Source organism: Musca domestica, unplaced genomic scaffold (assembly GCF_030504385.1).
Source record: "Musca domestica strain aabys unplaced genomic scaffold, Musca_domestica.polishedcontigs.V.1.1 17, whole genome shotgun sequence".
NCBI classification, from domain to species: Eukaryota; Metazoa; Arthropoda; class Insecta; order Diptera; family Muscidae; genus Musca; species Musca domestica.
Window position 1 is genome coordinate 2694350 of NW_026712230.1, and position 24079 is coordinate 2718428.

The following is a 24079-nucleotide window of genomic DNA, read 5'->3' on the forward strand; positions in this document are numbered from 1 at the left end:
TATGTGACAATGAAAGTTACGTGAAAAACACGTGTACCCAACAAGCAATTTCGCCAGCCACCAGTGAGCGCTGTGCCATCCATGCAGCAGTACAATATTACTTTTGTAAATGTTGTTGTTTAACTGCAAACGGTTTCTCAAAATGTTTACGAAATGAACGAAGCACAAAAAAAAACTCCCAAATGAAAATGTGGAACATAAAAACAACTGTAGAAATTGTCCATCGTTGTGGGGAGGGCTGAGGATAAAATCCCAACATGTGTATGAAGAACTTGTTCAACAAACCGTTCAACATTGTTTTCTTGTATTCCAAAGGGTGTTTCACAGTGCTGTGGCATAGACAACATGAGAGAGCTTATCCCTTTAATGTGTTTTCAATGGAGGATGAAAGAAAGATGATCCAAAGTATTTGGCAATAAGCACATCTTAATAGGGTGTTATGTGTGTAAGAAAATTGGGGATGCGAAGTATCTCAAGTTATATAGCTAATATAGCTTATAGCTTCGAAAGCCCTAATGACAGATTGGTTTTGGACAAGTTCAGTAGTATTACCATGGACGAATTCATATATGGAAAGTAATGTTTTAATCATTCGTTCTTCAGCAGATACCGCCAAAGTGGTCAGGGACTAGTAAAGTCACTTAGGCAGACTAAATATAGGTCGCTTATGAGGTGTGGGATAGATACCCTAAAGATTTTTTTTAACTCGAACTTAAAGTGCAATATTTGAAACCATTTGGTATTATGTGAACCGGATACACCTGGAATTATGTCGGAGAACTAGGGTTGATATAACAAGGTTATTTTTGAACTGAGTATTAAGTGTAATAACTGGGCTACATAGTACTAAATTTGGTACCATTTACATCTGGGTGGACGGATGGACCTGGAAATTTGAAATGTCGATATTGGGGTCACTGTAAGTGTGTGGTGTTGAAATTTGAAGGTGATTTTGGAAATATTTACTAAAAAGTTCGATAAGAACTAACGGGTACTAAATTTGGTATATGAGGAAGTCTATCCCTTCCTCATATACCTGAAAATATGAATTTGGTATAAGTGTTTGATGTTGTTTAGAACTGACGAATCAAAGGTGGATATTCGAACAATAAGTGTAGCGAAAGTACTAAATTTGGATAAGCTAAGTTAAGCAATTTTGTATAAAAACCCTATTTAATAATTTGGGCTGGTATAAGGAGTTAGTTTTGGAAATGGGTACTAAGTGTAAGAACGGTATAAATTGGTTTTAGGTGCAAGGAAAATAGGTAGAATGATAAAATTTATTATAGAAAGAGGTCTTTCTGGAACTGTTTACAACAAATGTACAGAAAGTACTAAAGCACATATCATGGGAATAAAAGTGGTATTAAGAGTCTTGGTATTGGGATAACTGTGAATGCATAGCGTGTACGAAAAGTATTTTTTAAATGGTACGAAATTTGACATAGCTTGTAGGGAAAGAGATAGAATTGAGAATATTAGTATGGAGATCATTGTGACTGTTTAGCGTTTACAAAAGGAGGTGAATTCAGAAATTCCTAATATACAATTTACGAAAAGTACTAAATGATACTAAAGTTGGCATGTGTGTAAGAACAGAGCTGAACTCATGAACTCTGCTATTGGGGTAATTATGGATTAGCCAAGGGACAGGTTTTGGAATTGCGTGCGCTATAGTGTAGGACAATTTCAAAATTCGGTAGGGAGTGTAAGAACAGAAGAGGAAATATAAATGGTCGTATTAGGATTACTGTGTGTGTGTAACTTTTAATTGCCAATGGGTACTGTAACGTGTACTAAAATTATCAAATTGTACTACATTTGTTACATAGAGCAAATAGAATTGTGCATTTTGTTATTAAGATCACCGTGAAATATATTTAATTTTTAAAAAGAAAGTAAAATACAAAGCTACATATACTTATGTACCCATTTTTACCATTTGTTTGACGGAGATATGTCATGTACTTATTTTCGTTGTGTATTGAAACTGGTCGTTCAATTTATAACTTGAAATTATGAAATAGTTGTGTTTTATTAACTACTATCTGTTGGGGATTAATATAAATTCCTCTTTCCTCATACGAAGTAGCTGGCATTTATTGTACGATACCACCTTACTTTCGGTATTTTCACCATTTCCAACCGAATGTGCTGTAATTTTGGTCCACTTTTTGGCATTAGCTACAGTGTTTTCGTGGTTGACGTATTTTAAAGGCATTATCTAACCAACTAAATTCTAAGTTAATTCTAAGACGATATCCACCCTTTTTAGAAAATGTTCAGTGTAGACCAGTGATGAGCAAAACAGAAGGAGATACTTGAAGGGAGAAATAGATTTTTCTTGATGTTTCATTATTTTTATTCCTTTAGCTCTACAACTTAGGAGGGCCAAAATGTGCCTCATTGGATTAGACCCTAGGTCTCTTTGGACAGGACATATGTATGAAGTCGAGCTAGCCATATCCGTCTATCTATTTGGCAGTCTGGTCGTGTACGTATAGTATTCCAAACTTAGATCAAGTACTAAGATATGGAATATCGTTCCCCTACTTTTCAAAATTTTGTATAAAAAAACCCGGCAGAACTTTTAATAACCTCCACCATGACATCTTTACATTACTACAACGTCCGTGCCAAATTTTTAATAATTTATTCATTATTAGTTTAGGAGGCAACACATCTTCAACATTGGGGCACGTCTTCATAGGGTACTAGAAGCAAAGTTCAAAAATTTTATAACAAAAAAAAATCAAAATTTTATGTTTAACAAAGAGTGTACCCGGAGGAGTTCAAACTTGATTCATTGTTATATTTGGATATGTTAAGTGTTTGGTTCTCTCATTTCTTTTTCTCCCCCAAAAGTTCAAAATTATGTATATTAAGAATAACTCTCTTAAAGTGGAAAATCGATGCCAGTTTGTTCACATTTTTTACATCCCAATATTTCTGTCACGTATAAAATGAATCGAGTATCCGATACAGTCCAAATTGGTCAGACTTGTGTCAGAAGCTAACATGGAAAATATTGTGATACTACATTTGGTAACTATCACTCCTCCAAAAGGGGGCATGAGAATATTGTTTGGCACAAAGTGTTTAATAATTATTCGCTTTCATATAATGCTCTCTTTAAACTTTTGTACCTTACAATATTTAGCATTTTGATGATGTGTGTCACGCTTTTCATCGAAATTCGGCTCGGCTTAAATTTACACTTTTTTTCAAAATACAAATCAAGCTATTTAACGTTGAGTTTATAAGCCCTTTAACTGATTCGCATAATCGAAATTCTTAAGTGTTTATACATACGATTTCTATCTCTGTTGCAATACTCGCAAATTGCTTTTGTAAAATGGTTGGTTCCCTTATCCTTTATTTTAGGTTGCTTTTGTTCTGCTTTTTTGTTTCAAATGCTGTTGAGGATGTGATGTTATTTTCGGTGATAACACTGACGATGGTGCTGATGATTGTGTGCTCGTTGTAATGACAGCGATGATGATTATGTGTCGGATGTGTTTTTTTACTTTACAACAATTCTGTTATTGTCAAATAAGTTGTCTATGAAAAAAAAAAAACAAGTAAAAAAGCTGTAAGTTCGGTCAGGCCGAACTTTGAATCCCCTCCACCATGTGGTAAAGATTTGGCAATTTTCAAAAAAATAAAATAAAATCCGTTAAAAATTCTGTTAAAATCTTAAAAATACCAAATTTAGCCGTATATTAGGGTCTATAAGACGACGTGGAACTGCATAGGCAACTTTTGTCACAAGCTATTACAATATACAAATGCAAAACTTGAAACAAATTAAAAAGCAGTAAGTTCGGCCGGGCCGAACTTTTAATACCCTCCACCATTTGGAACGAATTTGGAAATTTTCAAAAAATAAAATCCTTAAAAAATATTGTTTAAATTTTAAAAATACCGAAGATAGCCGTTTTATTTGGGTCTATACGACGTGGATCTACATAGGCATTGCTTGTCATAAGCCATTACCATATTCAAATTCGAAACCTTGAAATAAACGGTGAATAATGTAGCTAAAATCCCTTTGGAACTTCAAATATCAAATTTGAAACAATTCCGGTGAATAATGTCGCTAAAATCATCAAAATACCGAATATCGGAAGTTATACGAGGGCTATATGAAGACGTGGACCTATATGGCCCTCCCATTTACGAACCTAACCTGTCTACTGGAAAAATAAGCATGTGTGCCAAATTTTAGCCTTCTATCTCAATTCGTTCGAAAGATAGCGTGATTACAAAAGAAAGACGGACAGACAGACGGACATCGCCAAATCGAATTAGAATTTTACGCTGATCAAGAATATATATACTTTGTTGGATCTGACATGAGTATTTCGAGGAGTTACAAACGGAATGACACACTTAATATACCCTCCATACTATGTATGGTGGAGGGTATAAAAATAAAAACCAGACAAAAGTCCACACTCCACCTGTCATTGCCTCCCCAGAGTCCTCCTGGCTCTGGCAAAAGAGTATAACAGATTGTTGTTGGTATTTTGATGTTCAACCTAGACGTGCTCAACGACATACCGCCAACTCATATACTTGTATTCGCCGTAAAAAATATGTTTCTGTGACATGTTTTTTCCCCGCCGCCAAATGCTTGCAATATAAGAAATGAAAATCATCGTCGTACAACATGTAATTTTACTCAACAACAATTGTCAAATGTTGACATTTTATTTGAATTTTCATGCTTTTACTCATTCATTCAGTGAGCATTGTTTTGAAGTTTGTCATTGTGTTTTTTTTTTTTGTTGTCAAGAGGCTGCTGTAACATAAACTTTTTTTAAACATCTTGCAGCATTCGTGTCTACTAGGCCCCGTTTCCGCTGGAGAGTGGCAAGCATTGGATGTTACTGCTTCGCTGTCTGGTCCTTTCATTTGGGACAAACGAACATTTGTTTAGGATTGAGTTTCAAACTTTTCCACTGGCACTTTCTAATTGAAATACTTTTGCGAGTAATGTTTATTTATTTAATTAAACGTAAGTAAAAAGTTAAGACGTGATTTTTGTATTTGCCCTGACGTTGTCTTCTTCTAATTAGTCCAATTAATTATCAACACTACGGCAAAGAACCTTTGCAAATCTCTCCGGCATGGAGTTCTTATCACTGTATCGCATCTTCTCTATTTGCTGATTGCAAGTTTACTTGTCAAAGTAAACAAGAATTCTCTCTTATCTGATAAATATTTAAATGTATCAAAACGTGAGGAATTTTAAACAATATTTATGTATGTGTATGTATGAAGATTATTCAAGGGGTGTGCTTATGCTTTTGATCGGTTAGCAAAAAGAGGTGATTTTGACATATTTTGAAATAATAACTAATATTATTCAGTACTTGAAATGTTTTCTTCGATTCCCAGCCAAAGCAAAAAATCCAATTACCAAAAAATGAATTCACTACCCAATTTTTATCAATCGTAAGTAGTTACAAATCAAACTACAAACCTATTGTATTTAAAAGGGCATGTTACCCGAAACCATGTACAGTCCACATTAATTGACGTAGAGCGTAGAGAATAGAAGTATATCGAAATACGTTTCCGTATAGTCCCCCATATAATGGTACGTCCCGATATTCGATAATTTGAAGATATTAGTCCCATTTATTACCGATTTGTCTAAAATTTTGGATTTGCATTTCGTAACGATTTCTCGCTCCGGTGGCAGAACATTGTTTTTTAGGTCCACGTGAAGATAGTAAGTTATTTTTGTTATTCTTTTTATATCTGCAAAGTGTATTCGTGTAGGCATATGGCACAGATAGTATATATCATTTGATACGGCCAAAATGTGTCTCATCAAAATAACGGTTGTAGGCCCTATGCCTCTTCTGACCAAATCCGTTTCAGGACATTTGGAGTAGATCTAACGGTGTCCGCCCGCCCGTCTGTCCATCTCTTTGCATTGCTGATAATACTCGAAGGCAGTATCCGATTTCATCCAAACTTGGTGTATCGTAATATTTTCAAAATCAGATCGATTTCGAAGATGGACAATATTGGTCCACTCCTTATGGTATCTCCCCCAAAAGAGGTCAAATTTTTCACAGAAAATAATTTACCTGATAGAAAAAAGGATCATTCGATGTTTTTCAAACTTTACAAATCATAATATTTGTATCTGTGCTGGGTCAAGTACGAAAATGGATAATATAGACCCACTATTGCTGATACCTCTCCCAAGAAGGATCAAAATCTGCAATAACCATGAATAACCGTTAAATTCATGAAACGCGAAATAAGCATCCGATTCTTTTTAAACTTCATGCATTCCAATGTTTCCAACACCCCTTCTGGTATCTCCCAACATAGGGTCACAATTTTCAATACTTATATCTCTCATAACTTGCGAGAAAAGTGTGCGGTTATTTTCACCAGAGATCTCATGCCAATGTGAAATTTATACCTACTCCTTCCGGTAACTCCAACACAAAATATTCGAATTATTATTAACAATTATTCCCAAATGTTTATTTTAAGTGGAACATATTAATTTTAAGTGGAACACTTCAACATTTCCAAAATTTATTAAATATATCGATATGGTCCAAATTGAACAGGTTGTTATATTTTTATCAGAGTTAATTCAGATAAGAAGTTGATAATTTGGTCCACACTTTCGGTATATATTCCATATAGGTTCAATATTTAGAATAATAAATTCGGTTAACCCGAATGATACTTTTTAACTTGCTTCACTTGTAATCTGTTTGTGTTAAACTCGAACCCGAGAGAAGAAAGTTACTTTTCTTCGTATTTTTTAAGGAATTCTCATCTAATATGCCTAAAACGTTTTCAATGAAACTCGACTTCGTTTTCATTCTTTTTATTTTGAAGAAAAAACGTAACGTTTTCCCTCTAATGAAGTTTATCACACAGTGCAGATATCCGACAACGAATATAATTGCCCATCTCAGCCGTATGTTAGAACATAAATTACTTCTGCACATCAATGTTAATTTTCCAAGCTACTCTCAAGTGCTGCTCTATATTCAATGACTACTTCACGAATACACTTTGGTATGCGGGAAAATTGCATTAGTTTTCCAAAGGAATTCCTCCTCTTAGCCATTGGAAAATTGCAAATGGCAAATCAAAGAACATAGGATAAGATTATCACCTGGCGGTAAAAATCATAAATTCATCGACGATAATTGACAGACATTGACACAGATAGTTTCAACAATAAATCGGTCAATTATAAATGAAACGAATGGTTTTATTGTGTCAGACTGTCTGTAAGGTTTTTGTACTTCTTTACCATTTTTATCGTCACTTTTAATCCGTTCTTGAGGAATATGCCAGAGAAAGAGAGGGAGAGCAAGTGGCTAGTAAAAAATGCAATAGTTATATTTTACAAAGTGAAAAATTGCAATGACATGTGTTATTTATAGTCGAAAGAGAGAAAATAACTCAATGAGAGCGATTGTTAGGACAGAAGTTGTGAAACGATGTTGCCAAATGTTAAACCAGTAGCATGTTTAGCTAAGCTTTGGTAAAGTTGGATTCAAAAGAATATATTGTGTAGAAGATAAAATATAGTTATTTTGTCAATATTTACCTAGCAGAACTTTTTCATCAAGAAGTCATTCTTATCATTGGTCATGTGATATACTATATATAAGCAATGTAAGAGTTCATTTATAGGGTAAATGGTGATTATAATGATGGTTATTAGAAAGAATAGATTTAATATCCCATCAATGAAAAAAAATGAATGTTCTACGATTTGGCGTACTGATTTTAGTCCACGAGAGATAAGAGAAATATAGAGAGATAAGAGAAATAAAATTGAAAGTTGTAAGACTCTAGCTTGAGTATCGTTTTTCGTTTTCGTTTTCCCTACCTTGTAATTATATTATCAAGGTCAGTGCTAGGTCAGATGCGAGAATGGACAATATCGGCCCACTCCATCAAGTTTTCCCCCACAATGGCCAAAATTTGGAATAATTATAACTTATATAAGAAATGAAATAAGAGTCCGATTGTTTTCTCATATCCCAATATTTTTAGTAATACATTATTTGGTGTCCACTCCTTCTGGTACCTTCCCCACAACGGGTCATGATTTCGTATAGCCATGATGCTCATAAAACACGAAATGAATATCCGATATACTCAAAGTAAACACATCTCAATATTTCTATCAACAAAATATCTGCTGTGAATATGGTAGATGTCGGCCAACTCTTTCTGGTACCTCCACCACAAAGGGTCAACATTTTGAATAACCAAAACGATCATAAAATGCGAATTGGACATCTACTTTTCTCAAATTTCACACATCCCAATATTTCTACTAAAACAATACCTGGGGCGAATATGAAATATATAGGACCAATCTTTCTGGTACCTTCCCACTAATATATTTCACATACCATGCGAAATAAGTAAGCGATTTTCATCATATTCATATATCTAATACATTTTTCGATTCACATCTTCTGGTTGAATATTGACTTACAATTATTCCTAAAGAATTATGAACATAAATAATACATTCCACATAAATAATACATTCCTTGAAAAGGAGGTTATATTAACTTTGTCATACCGTTCGTAACATCCATAAATATTCTTCGTAGACCCCTAAATATATATATATTGATGATCCGCATAAAATTCGAAGTCGTTTGTCTGTTGAAATCACGATACAGCTCACATTTTTAACATATTGTATCTAGCATGGTTCGTGTTAAAAATGAAATATATCGGTCCACGTTTTGGAATAGCCCCCATAAAACGGTACCTCCCCATGTTCGGTCATAATAGGTCCTGGCTCCGGTGGCGGAACATGGTACATATAGGTCCACGCTTTGGTATAGCCCCAATATAATGGTACATCCCGATAGTCTGTTTTTTGAAGATTTTTGCCACATTTTTTATGAATTTGTCCTAAAATTGGTATTTGTTGTTCGTAGTGGGTTCTAGCTCCTGTGGCGGAACATACTATGTATATAGGTATATATAGACCCATGTTTTCGTATAGTCCCCTCAGAATGGTATTCAGTATTTTGATGATTCGGATATCCAGTATTTTGATCATTTTTGCCATATTTTTTACGAATTTCAAAATTGATATTTTTAGGTCATAATGGGTTCTAGCCCTGGCGGCAGAACATTGAAAGTTTGGTTCCACGTTTTCCTATAGCGCACATGTAACAATAACCACCGATACTCGGTCACATTTGTTTCAAATATTATATTTAAAAAGATTTGTTTATAGAAGTTTCCGGTTTGGTATGCCCCCGTCCTAACTTACTTTATTGTTTTTTGAAACAGCATTATCCAAACGGTCTTACTTGTATTTGTAGATAAAAGTGGAACACGTTTGAATTCATATACTTATATATGACAATGTTTACTTTACCCAAAGGTGGAGGTTATTTAAAGTTTTAAACTAAAATTTTAAACAACACCAACATCTTCGACTGTATACTATAAAATACCCAAATCTGGCAACACAACACTAGAGTATATCCACAAATTCCACTCAAAACAATGTAATCTATGAGATACTATAAACAAAAACAATGAATGAAATTCAAAAAGTGTAGCTCAGTCTCTTGAGTTGTAATGGCTAAAACAGGTCTCAAACCCATAACAACGATCAGTTGAGAGCATTGACTCAAAAAGAGAAAGAGAGAGCGGCCATTGTGAGAACAAACTGGTGGTGAGCACTAAACTGGCTTAAACGATGCGCACTCCACTAACGATCATTAACTTCTTTTTGGCCAAATACATTGGTATTTCTGCAAACCGGTGTTTGAAGTTGTAGAATAACATGCGGCGGACACATTCCATGCTTCCTCAATGCTTGTCTCACCTGTGTATATAGCATCAGCCACGATGGTGGTGGTTGTTGCTGGTGATGATGACGATGATGATAATATTGGCTCTTGTTAGGAGCTCTGTTTTGCGGGGAGTTTTGTTGTTAACTTTCTTTCGATTAACAATTCGTAAACACACAGCCAACATCTAAGCCACCAGATCTTGATGATGGCGCTGCCAGTTGGTTTGGCCGATCGAGTAAAATGATCAAACAACAAATTTTCATGTTTATTTTAGTTTTCAGCTGAACACCGCCGTAAACGCATCGCCAGCGGATGAATTGAGATCGCCGTATTCTATTTTTCCTTCCATTCATGAAGTTTGGTATCGTGAAAACTGATAGCCATTTCGCGATCGTTGCTCCACTACGAAGTGATTGTGTTGCGGTCTAAAACGTGTTTTCTGTCTGTGTTTTTGTTTTTATTTCTTTTGGTTTTGTTGTGTTGTGTTGCATTGTTTTGAAGCGGTTTTTGGGCACGTCTCGTACTCGTAGCATACACCTATGTGGTGCATTCTGAAATTCTGCGAAACGATTTGTTGGTGTTTTCCCATTTTTGCGTAGAGCAAATAATTAAATGATTAGATGAAGACGGTAGTGGTTGGTGATCGTGTGTAGTGTCGCCACAATAGATTCCGATCACGTATGTAGAACAAACGTAGTGAATAAGTTGCCAATTATCGCCGAGAAAGATAAAATAAAATAGAAATGAAATGAAAACAAAACAAAATCGAATGGAGTCAATAAAAACACGCCTTATATGAAATTTTAATGTCTATAATTAGACAATTGTGATCGAACCAGTGATTGATAGATTGATTGGGTCCGTTGGAGGCAAAAATCTCCCGTTGTGTTTGGTCATCAGTAATCGATTATTTAGTGTTTCCAATTAAAAGCGTGACTACGCCGCCGACCGACAACGACCCACATAAAAATAAGTGAAATTTAATTGTGGATCTTCATTTATAGAAGTGTAAATCTAAGACGCATGCGTCTTGACAACTAGAAACAAAAATGACACATACCGATGCACCAAAAAGTGCAACGGCAGCAACGCCAAAATCTACTCTTGGCAAGCGGGCCGCTAAGAAGCTCTGGAAATTAATAACTGTAAATACGCAGCATGATGGTGGCACACATGATGTTCCCACATCAACGCCTGCGCGAATTGCACATGGCTCCAAGACATGTCGTGACATGACGACGCTGCCTGTGCCAGACACCTTCGTCAATGATAAGGCCTCAACGCTATCCCTTTCCACCAAATACTCTTCCACGAATTCCTCGTCGACGCTTGACTCCAACTCGCAAAAGTCCTTGTGCACACTTAATGAGGCTGCCAAATTATTTCCACGTAATATGCCCAGCATCAGACGGAGTCGCCGCCGTTTGCAACAGAACGGCAGCGGCACGCAACGAGCCACCAGTCGAGAGAAGCCGACCACAGACACTGCAGCAAAAACAACCACAGCAAAGGCAATTTTCAATGCATCACAAAAAAGTGCCTTTGCCAGGGTTTCTCAAACGCAAAGTGTTGCAACGATGACGACCGTACATTCCAATAAACCACCATCCAAGAAATCCAAAGCTAACTGTTCTAAGCATCAGCATCGTGCGAATGGCACAAACACGAAAACCCCAACCACAATTACGAATAATTTACCGCAGAAGAAATGTTCTAAAACTAGTCAAAATCGCAATGAAAAGTCCAGCAGCAGCAGCAAGTCAATCAAACACCATGCAAAAATCCATCATGCCACTCCATCATCAGCGCCAGCCATGACATCAAAATCATTGTCACAGCCACAGTCACAGCAGACCAGGCTAACGCCCAAATTGTCTCAAATACTTTACCATGGCACCGGCGACGCTATAGACGCCATGCACTCGCAGCAATCCAGTTTGATCAGCTACGATCTGAGTTGCACCACCAGCCAGCAGAGCATCCATGGCAGTGACAACAACAACAAAGTTGGTCACAAACTTGTCCCAAACATGTCAGATGACACAATTCTATCATCGGGCATATCATGTCCCAGTGAGACACACTCCGAAGCGAGTGCCACCGACTCGCCGACGTTCCATCAAACGCCTGTCATACATCAGACAGTGGCCAAAGCGTTTCAATACAATCAACGACACCATCATCTTGTCATTGACGATAATCCTGACGAAGATGCACTTATTTCCCTGGAATTGGAAATGATAACTGGCCGATGTGCCGGCGAACAGAACGTTCGGCCATTGCCTACCAAGAATACTCCTTCGACCGATCCCGCTCTGAAGGTGATGGGCTTGCAAAATTTGAATAAGTGCCGTAATCGCAATGCCGTTTGGATGCATGCCACCGTTAGCGATGATCAACAGCTAAGCGATATTGAGGAACAGTTACAGAAAATAAAACCAACGCCGAATAATAGTTATAGTGGGAACATTGCGAGGAACGCTGCAATGGGACGGCCATCAAAGTAAGTTGTGTTACTGGGCTAAATGATGTGTTATGTAGTATCTTAGAAATTCAATTGAACTGGATCTGGTTTCAAGTTTGATCATTATAGCAATGTGTAATTTATGGCTAATAATAATGTGTGTGTCGTTAAAATGTATCACATTTTAATTTAAATGTCTGAATAGATATAGAACGGCAAGTTATTGGGTCTGATTTTTATTAGACATCTATAGGACTCTATAATTATTATGTATTAATTAATATTAAAGGAGTTTACACTCAGGGCGGTAGATGCCCGTCAAATTTAAGATTATATCAGCAAGAATATTTGAATTAAATAGTCTGTTTTATAAATAAATTTATATTCGCAGTAATTAAAAAATTTAGATTGGTGATCATCACATCTACATAGATTTATAACAGACTCAGAATTTCGCACCAACGAAGTTTGGTTTTGGAAACGGTATACGATCATTTACAACAGCTTTAGTTTCCAACTAAATTTATTGTTGTTCTCAGTAAACAGAAAATAAGGTGGTAGACCAATTACGTAAAACAACAGAAATACATCCCTGAGGCCATGCCGTTTTCTGTAAGAATTATTCAAAATTAGATTCAACATTTATTTTATGTTTTCATTTTCATTAAAAAATTAATGAAGTGACTGGATTTTCTTCCAATTCCATGACAAAATTGGTTAAAATCTTCAATGTAATGGTCGATTCTTCGAATCATTGATTTGAAAATATTTTCTTTTTATACCCCCCACCATAGTACGGAGATTACATCCTATGACAGAAAATTGCTTAAACAAGTCCGCGTATGGACCCCATATAAAGGTTCCTTCCTATGATCGGTATTTTCAGATGTTATCGAAATTATTCGCCGGGAATGTGTCAAATTTGGTATTTGAAGTTCTCAATGAGTAATACGGACTACGGCAGAAAAAGGTTTTTGCAGGTATTAGTCTTCCTATAGTCCCCATAAAACGGTTCCTTCTTATATTCAGTATTTTGATGATTTTAGAAATATTTTTAAAGTTTTTTTTTTTTTTTTTTTTGAAAATTTGCAAATTCCTTGCAAATAGTGGAGGGTACTCAAAGTTCAGCCCGACGAGGCTGGACAAAAAAACAAAATCGATTAAAAACAATATAGATTTTTTGAGGTGTATTTCTGTAAAGCGGACGATGAGATCTATTAATAATTAATAAATAGCTGCATATATTTTGGCTTGCATGAAGGTGAAAAGTGGAGTAACAATATAGGATCTCAAAATCGGAAAAAGTCGACTTTGCGATTTTTCTAACGGGCTTTTTAACACCAAACATCGATTAGTTGGAGGTCGTCTTACTTATCCCTACTTATGACCCACAAAGTAATATGGACCTAATTAAGGACGAAGTCCTTGATCAGCGTAAAATTTGAATTCGATGTTTTGATGACGTTTTCTAAGGGAAATCTTTTAAATTTGCTTATTAGTGTTTGTAGGGGGTTCCCCTCCCGTGGCAGAATAAGGTATATTTCGGTCCACGTTTTCGGATACTATTCGGATATTCCACCAAATATTCGATACTATTATGATTTTAAAATACGGAAATGCGGTGCGTAAAGTTCGTCATAGATTCTACCTCCTGTGGCAGACCGTTGTCTATGTACCCAGCGAACCAAACTGTCCGAGCTCGGTCCGACTTCAAACTGAAGGACGGATTAAACTTCCGATTTCGGATGCGTATTCGGTCCGACTTCTGACTGACAGTCATATGGAGTGATTGATGTGTTGTCGGACCGAAGGTTCGAATGATATTATGAACTTTTAGCGACTTTTGAACTGATGTCGGACCGACTTCGCAAGGATATTCATAGGAACTTCGGATGAGAAATTGGAGTTGTCGCAGATGCGTCGGACGTCCGCCATTTGGTTCACTGGGCAGGTCACATTTTTTATAGAATTTGGCCACATTTTTGGCAGAAACGTTTAAAATTCGGTATCCAGAGTCTATATTGGCTTCTATCTCTTGTGGCTGAATATTGCTGCAATTGGTCTACGATTTTTTATATCTCCATCTAGCGGTACCCCCCAATATAAGTATTTTGGTGAATTTAGACACATTTATAAACAAACCGTTTTTTTCAAATTTGTTATTTCAAACTCGCAATAGATAACAATCACAATAAAAAGAAATCTAGAATGTAAGTACTTACCAAACTGCCACCAAAAAAATAAATAAGTATAAAAAAAGTGGTAATGTGTCTACTAAAAATTAAAAGATCGAAGGTTCGACTACAAAAAACGGACAATATCGAATGTCGCGTGAGTTCGGAATGACATAGATCACCTAAAAATTTGTCAACTGAAACAATTTCATTTTCTTTGCAGTTGTAGTGATGTTGTATGGCATACCCTTTATCCACTAATTACTAAATAGCTAACACCTTGCCCATTACATCGTAATGAGACATTTTACTGGGTATTGTCATTATTTATTCAGCCTCTTAAGTGCATGCCTTCCTCATAAAAATCATTCTTAAAAATTTGCCCTCTGGACAAATAAGATAATTTTGAATATATGCAAAATCATCCTTCGTCTGTTGTTATTATTATTATTTTTTTTTTTTTTTTGGTATGCATAAATAATTATTTTGAAGACAATAATTATGCACATCAAGTAAATTTTGCATATCAATTGACCTGCTGCTTTTTTGCACATGTATGTCTGTGTATCTCCTGGTCCACTATACTTTGTGCTTTAACCCTATTAGGGTATTAGGAGTATACCATATCGTTAGTGTTCAGCTTGTGGTTATCTTTGTCTTGAAGTGGGTTAAAATTGTTGTAGTGGTTTATTTTGGCTACCGACATATGTGGAAATTGCCCAACAACATGCAAACCAAAGATTTGCCTTTTCTTCTTTTGTCGAGAGAGCCACACTCACCAGTGCGAGTTGGACATCCTTGTGCGTGGCCAACCAAGCCTTAATGGAAAATATAGGTATTTCGGAACGTCATTGTTTTTATTCAAACCTTGGCATCAAGTGTTGTTTACACTTAAAAAATCATGCAAATAAAGCGATAAAAATTAGTTACTTCATTCATCCCAGGCAACAACAGACGAAATGCAACTTTGTTCTACTGTTGTTCCTCCCTCATACAGTGGAAGATGGCTCCTTGCAAGATTGCCGGAGATGGTAGAACAAAACATCGATGGCCAATACAATTTATGGATATCGTATGCATCTTATGCATTTTTGAGACCTAGTCTTTGGCAGCAGCAGTGCTTAACTCATCATTTTTGCCGTCTTGTCGGTGAGCAGCAGCGGGGAGCGAGTTAAGCATGAACCGCCTTATTTGTTGGCTTGTGCCCCGCAGGCATGTGAAGAATACCAGGGCAAACGGAAGGCTTTAACCGGCAATGCGCTCAATATCAGAAAGACAAACAGCACTGATTATTTACAGAAGTTGCAAGCTGGGCTGGATGGATGCTTGTTTGGCTGGCTGGCTGGTTGGTTGGTTGGCTGTATGGCCAGCTTGTTGCTGTGAGCCATGCAGCAGCATCATTGAACCAGCCAAGAATGATGATTTATCAACAAAGATATCAAACATAATGTGAAAGCGGATTTTCATATTTTATGTCGACAACAATGCAGACATACAGACAGCGAAAGAGACGGACAGACAGGCAGACGAAACAGTGTTCAGTTCATTCAACACAAAACAACGAGGCAACACTTGTAGAGATGTTGGACGTTGTTGGATGCAAAAAGGTGGTGTGTTTCAGTGGTCCATTCCACGGCATGTATGGCGGTTGTCCCCGTTGTATGGCATTTTAATGTGTTGCATTTAAAATAGAGGGACACATTAGCAAACAACAATATCGATAAGAACACATGGGACATGGTTTACAGTGGGGGTTGAAATTTTGTGACCAAAAATTAGATTTCTGTGTTAAATTTGGTATTGGGCTGAAAAATTGAATAGATGTAAAAAGATTTTCCCATTGTGTCGGTTAACTTCCTACGAGTAGTAACAAAGTAAGTATTCTTGATCAGCATAAGACCATATGTATATTTAGCCATGTCCGTCCGCCTCTCCGTATCTATGTTTGTCCTTCTGTGGAAATCACTCTAGCTTCCAATCGGTATGAAGTATTTGGTAACAATTTTACTAAAATATGTTTTAGATCCCTAGCATTTTTAGTATTGAAATATAAATCCACGTTTACAGCCACCATTAAAGTATACTTACAGATTTACAGAGTTTTGGATGTTTCTGTCACAATATTAAACTGAATTTGCTATAAATCTGATTTTATGTCCCCAGTACGTAGGAAATATCCAAGTCCATGGTTTGATAAATATCCCATATAACTGCATCTTTAGATATTCGGTATTCTGATGATTTATGTAACACACTCCTCACCATTATTGTCTCAAATTTGTAATTGGTACTACCTCCTATGACAGAGATTATCCTATACTGGTCCACATTTTCGTATAGCCCCTATATAATGGTACCTTGGTATTTTAATGATCTTAGTGACACATTTCATCTGAATTATCTCAAAATTGGTATTCATTAATGATAGTAGATATCATATTCTCTGATAGAAAATATATACATATGCTTACATTTTCGAACAGCTCCCATATAATTGTACCTAACGATATTCGGTATTTAGATAATTTATGTCACATTTCTCAACGGAATTGTTTCAAACTTGTTATTTGGAGTTCCCAGGCACCGCCTTCTCTGGTGTTAAATTTACTATACAGATCCACACTTTCGTATAGCCCCCAATATAACACAATACTTTAATAGACATTTTTTTAAATGTTTTTGTAAAGTTCAGTAAAGGTCGGTCTTAGCTGCTTTTTTGCTTGTTTTACATTAATCCAAATCCGCCTTTATACCTTAAACAAACAGTGATCCGAATACCAAAACCTATAATTCCAGATCTATTCCACACCCGATTGCAAATTTAGTACTTTTCGTACACTTTATAGCACGCACAATATAATGGTACCTTTTAGTACTTTTATTACACTTATAGTTCGAATTTCCAAAAACCTACCCTCAACTCAATCCTACACACCACATGCTAGCCGATTCGCCTGAATCAGTCAATAACTTACTCATTAATATACTTTAAAATTCATCATTCGAAATGAATGCACTAAATTGGCTTTGGGTCTTGAATCAATTCACACACAGAGACTTTTAATACATATAAACTTTCGTATTGATGTTACCTGTCAGTTGAAGTTTTGAGAAACATGATCGGTTCACGAATTCCAGAGAACATCAATTTCTAACACAGTTCCACTTATTGTTTATATATATAGATATATGTTCCACATTTGGCCATCACTGTTAAAAAAGAACATAATATAATATATTTATAACTCTCAAAGGCTTGATGTTGCCTTCACCGACCAACCTTAAACAAAACAAGATGTGAGACAATGAGACAACCACCACACACATCATAAATATGGTTAAGTGAAGCTATTGGTATTATTAAAAAATAATGTGGCAACTTTTGTGTTACCTTTGATAGCCAATAAATTAAATGTACCAGTCGGTGCCTCCAAAGTATTTTGTTGTAGATGCCGCAATAAAATTATGATGAGCTGGCCTGCGCTCCCATCGTATACAGCCAACTGGACAGACGACTGACTAATCGACAGACACACGGCCCTAATCATTGTAATTTACACTTGTGTTCACTGATGATGTCCACAATTTGTCTTCATCAGACTCCATACATATCTTGTGATGCAGTGGTCAGGTAGTTGTTGACTATGGATTCGGAGGGGGGCAATATTTGTCATCAAATCTATCGTGGATGGTTTCAATGTCTTCTCGCACATAATATTTGACAACAAATTTGAAATGTATTTTTTAATTCATTTAGCCCCTATTCAAATGTTAAAATGATGCCTCATTATTAGATCTTGATTTTAAACTTAAAACCTTCTCCCATACATGTACGAAGGTAGGTAGGTAGGTATGCATAGATGTACAATTTTAGCAAATTATGAACACAAATACCAACAAAAAATTAGATATTTTAATTTGCATAAAAATGATGAATGATTTCGATTCACTTGTTGTTGCAATAATATCTGCTGTTGTAATCTGAAAAATGTCTACACATCGGATCAGTCTTATCGTTTGGCTCAATTTCAATGATCGCTTAAATGCTCTTGCTGTTGTTGCTGATGCTGCTACCTTCCTAATTTGATATCATGATGTTCAATGGACCACTTATGGCCATTCTATTTTTTTCTGTGTCAAATCAATGTAGCCATATATGTGTGTCGGTGTTGTGCATTAACCATTTTGTTGTTGTTGTTATCATAAATGAATATCATGTTTAAATTGAGATTTCATTGTTCCCTTCACCAAAAACATTTGTCGCTTATCATTTGCGGACTTTCAACTTGGTTTCATGGACTGACTGACTGACTGGCTGGCTGGCAATCCATTCGTCGTGATTTCATCAACGACATTAGACGAGACTGCACAACGATTTTCTGTGATGCGATATCTCAACATTGTGTTGTGATTTGAAGTTAATCTAACATTAATTGAAATCTGATATGTTGCGGGTTTTTTTACCGTATGTATGTTCGGTCGGTTAGCAATTGAAATTGGGAAATGAGGTGATCGGATAAGGAAATTAAGAAGAAGTATATGTGTAATTGAGTGCAATGTTGCAAATATATTTTTACAGTTAGAAATGCAGTGATTGTTTTCGTGTATTTAAATTTAGGAATTTTGAGCTTTGTTCCATTTATTTTTATACGCTTCATCATTGTATGGAGGGTATATTAAGTTTGTCATTCCGTTTGTAATAAAGTATATATATTCTTGATCAGAATAAATTTCTATATCGATTAAGCGATGTCCGTCCGTCCGTCTGTGGAAATCACTCTAGCTTTCGGAAGAACTGAAGTAGATTGATAACATTTTACTCAAATGTGTGTTTGGTCTGCAGGACTATTGGTATTTAAAATGGACTATAAAGGTCCATGTTTAGGTATAGCCCCCATATAACTGTACCTCCCTATATTCGATATTTCGATGTTTTAGGGACATTATTCATGCAGGTCCAGGTCTTCATATAGCCCCCATATAACGGTGCTTCTCTATATTCAGTTTTTTACAGATTTAAGATGTTTTCAAATTTCGTATTTGCACTTAGTAATGGATACTATCGCCTGTGATATAAAACTGTCTATGCAGGTCCACGTCTTCGTATAGCACCCATATTTCGGTACCTCCCTATATTGGGTATTTTCATGATTATAGCAACGCATCCGCTGGAAATGTTTCAAATTTCGCATTTGAAGTTCCCAATAGTACAGTCTATGACAGAAAAATGTCTATGCAGATCCACGTCTTCGTATAGTCCCCAAATATCGGTACCTCCCTGATGATTTTGGCTCCATTATTCACCGGAAAGATTTAAAATTTCGTATTTTCACTTCATAACGGTTACTACAACATGTGACAGAAAATTCCCTATGCTGGTCCACGTACGGCATTATTCGGCATTCGGCATATGCGGAATTATTCTCCGGAATTGTTTAAAATTTGGTATTTGAAATTCCTTATGACTATGAAAATTTACTTTTCGAACCATTTCTGCTGATGTTGCTGTTTTCTTCCGTCCACATCCTTGGCGACGGGCTACGCTAAAAATGTCACAGTAACGAGCGATGGTACGAAACACAAAAGATTTATTCACATTTAAATGCTGGAGTGCTCTAACGATAGCCAATTGTGGTTTTCCAGTCAAATATAAAAAAATTACACTATCACGCTTAAATTCCATCACGACTAACATTTTTTCTGGAAAATTCTCACCAAAATGCTTTTGTACGCTTGTAAATAATATAATGAGCTGTGCTTTAAGCTGAGCTTTAAGAGCTGTCGGACGAGTAGCTTAGAAATGACACCAGTCTGAAGTTGGTTGCCGTTTTTTCATCTCACCCTGTATACTATTTTTTTCATTTTTTGTTGATAAAACTTTTCCACTGTAAGTTAAAATCTTCTAATTTGGGGAAGTCTCATGTGAAAAAATATTCTGAATCAAATTTCATTGCGAGTCTCTGAATGAAAGATATTCTTATGCACAAAGTTCTCGGTTTGCAGATGAAAACTCCGAAAGAGATTCATGTTTGTTCGTCAAATTTGTTTAACGACTTTATACAGCCTTAACATACAAAATTAACGTAATTCATTCAATTTTTTTTATTATATCGTAATTGAGGATTCTGATATCTGCATGGCCGTCGCAATTTAATGAGAGCACCACCTAACCGTTTCGATGGCTCTTCCAGTTTCAGCGCAGATACACTTTTAAATGACACCCATCCTTGTTGTATGACATGGTTCGATGTCACTTCCGGCACCTTGTCTATGCAGATGTCACTCATGCCACGATCGGTAATGACACAAGAATTGAACCAAATACTTAACACATGATAGACATAACAGTGTATGAAGAACAAAAATTACAGTTCATTTGAGATTTTTCATAATTGACACTTATGAATAGTAAGACTTTCTGTTTCCTATTTTTAAACCGATTTTATTTTAATTTGAGATTTATTCTAAATTAAAACATTTTATTCTCAATTTTTATATTTTCGGTATATAATGGAACCTATCTCCACATAGTCTTAAGCTTTAGTTAGCTTGTGTAATTTAATCAGCTGGATAAAATTGTTAACCCTCATGTAGCATATTTTGAAGCAAATCATTTTATTCCCAATTTCTACGCTTTAAAATCTTACAACCAAAAATGTTGGGTCTCTGTAAAGTTAGATTGAATATATATTTTTTTTTAAATTTAAATGTGGGATATGGAGGATTGTCAAAACTGTAAAGTTATTAGATATACAGTATTCCAAATATTTGATTGTCTCGATTTTCTCCTTAATCTCCATAATACAGCGAATTCCAATACAAATATTCTTCATTTATGTGGTGGCCATCTACTTTTTTTCGATATAACAGAATGGTCTTTTAGTAAGTCATTATAGGCAACGTCTTACATACGAACATTCGTAAACACATACATCCATATGTATGTCTACTTCCATTCTATGCCAGCATTCTTGGCACAAATGTGTATGGAAGCTAAAACAAAATTTGTTGCAAATACCACAAACTGATTAATGAACGCTTGACCGTGACCCTGAACAACAATAATGAGCTGGCTTTTTGTTGTTGGTGGTGGTGGTGAAAGAATTATTTCTGCGGAATGTTTCTAATTTGTTTTCCACGCAAGAAGAATGAACAAAACGGCCAAGAAAAGACGGAGAAAAAGAACCGAAATTTCAAATATTTCTCTGGAAACCATTGCTCTTCTTTCGTGCTAGATGATGAGGGAGCAATTTTCGTTAAATTCAAGTGGATTTCCACTGAACACTAACTGCTGTGGGATGTGGCTATTCTTTGTGGGACCGAATGGGACCAAGCATTTCATGACACTTGTCATTTGTTTAAGTGAATGTTAACGAAAATTAATGCCGTCGAGCTGGATGGTAACATGTACTACTTCTTGTCTAACACACCGCCTGCCCTCTTTCGGTGCATATGAAAAATATACATAAATCTCAAACGTGGGTTGCATTTGAAATTTAAGCTGTTGATTTTTCATAAATGATTATACGGCACCTTGTAGCGTTGTTAGGCAAAACAAGCGGCCGTTGTTATTTACGTCCCCTTCAGGTGACATGACAACATCTCGGCCCGCCATTGGCAAAAGCCGCCTATTTCTTATGTCTTTCTTTCCCGGTGACATCTCACAAGCATGCAATTTGAACTGAGTTGTTTATGTGATGCAAAAATATTCTTGGAATATTGGTTGTGGATTTCTTTTTGTTTCTTAGTGTTTTTTTTTTTTTTTTAATAATTATGGTGTTTATGCAAAAGCTACTCGAAAATAGCAAAACAAATAACAAAAAAAACATTCGCTTTTACTTGGGATTTTTTCTAATTTTCTTCATTTTTTTAATTATGTTTATTATGACTCTGGTGTAAGGTTGGAGAAAACGGTCATTAATCAAAGAGTCAGCTTGAACTTAGGTCCCAAATTACTTAAACGAAATGGCCAGTCGATCATAAATGTTCGTTCGTCATTCACAACATTGGCGGCCGTCAATTTTGTGGGAAAAAGAGGAGGGGGCTGGGTTGTACATATGTGTATACTTATGTTGCACACACATATATTTTGGAAAGTAAACAGATTCAGTTATTTAATTCATTTAAGTGGAAAACATTACCTAACCCGAAATAAAATGCTTTATAGGTCCGTTAATTACAATTTAAGTATTTTTTCGGTTTACATATGTGGAAATGTCCAGTTGTAAACTCAAATAATTTTTAATGACCTTTCTATTGGGGATGTAATCTTATTTCAAATTAAATAAGTTTTTGCTTTCATTACAAATTTCGTAATTAAATCGTTTACGGGAATCACAACATTGGACTAGACAGTTTGTTGATGTTAAAGATGAGGTAATATTTTGTAATGTAATGTGGTTTTGATAGCATGTGAAAAGGTGTTTTGAACATATATTCACCATTGGAGCCACAAATCTTTACAAAGAATAAATTGGACTAAGTTGAACCAATCTACTTAAATATTTGTGGTCGATACACAGATTAGCGAATAGAAGGAACTTTTTTCTGGTGATTTAAGAAAATCATACCATGCCGGAGCTCTAAAAGCGGTTGAGGTTTTATAACTTTTAAGAAGAATATTTTTTAACACAGTACCTGTGGTGCCTGTTGTGTATTGTTTTTGCTCGTATATCCATACAGATTTGTTATGAAATCGAACAAGGGGCCGTAGGGTCCGGTCTCCCCTCGAAATGCTTATTTGTCTAAATTTTTTTTTGTACATTTGACCAGTTGCGGTTCCTCAAAGTGCTTTTGATACGTACCGATGACAGACTTATTTCAGTGGTATCAATGAGGTTGCGATTTTCTGACAGATATAGATATGTAGTCACAGCCTTCGGATATGTAGTAGAATTGGTCAATACATCATTAAGTACTTATACTTCTTCAATTTATGTAAATATAAGTATGTGTAAAGGGTGGACCAAATCTAACACACCTCTCAAATTAAATGAGGTTTGAGAATTTATAAAATGTTGTTTATTTATTTGCGAGGATCCAGTAGGTATTCGCCGACCACGTCCATCTGAAAGCTTCTAAAATTAAACATTAATAGAGTGGTTTTTGTAAATTAGATTACGAAATCTTTTTTTTTCGAAAAAAAATATATTTTGATTTGTGAAAAGAATTCTGAATTGGTTTATTATTACTTTATTTATATATGCAATTGAAGATCATGCAAATTTAATGTTGCAGTCTAAGTTTCGGATTTAAGCAGTTTAAGTTGAGTTAGAGACGGAGTCCCGGAGTAATCTTAACGTTTTTAACACTTGTCGTAGGCATAAAAAATATTACGATATATGGATTACGAATATTTTTTCAGTATCAATTGGGAGCAGAGCTTAGAGCGCTCGAAGAGTGCAAGTTTTGCATTGAGTGTACTCTCCATTCTTTTGTTTTCATGGAAGTGCTCGCTAGTTACTCCTGTTAGAGTAAAAGTATAATCGAGTGGAAAATGCGCTGTTTACTGAATTGTGTGTTAGTGAGTATGCCATAGAAAACCCTAATTTGTTTTCTTGGGAAGGGGGAGGTCGTGTAAAAAAGCCTTAAAGAAAAAAAAAAAC

General features: G+C 35.7%; 1 protein-coding gene across 1 annotated transcript in view; it reads left to right on the forward strand.

Moving 5' to 3' along the window:
• The first annotated feature begins 10132 nt into the window (after nt 1-10132).
• LOC101894265 (protein espinas) overlaps nt 10133-24079 on the forward strand; it is a 110924-nt gene continuing 96977 nt past the window's right edge. The window contains exon 1 of the mRNA XM_011293514.3: nt 10133-12339. Within this exon, the coding sequence (XP_011291816.3) occupies nt 10886-12339 (1454 nt within the window). The 5' untranslated portion in view covers nt 10133-10885. The remainder of the gene's footprint in view (nt 12340-24079) is intronic.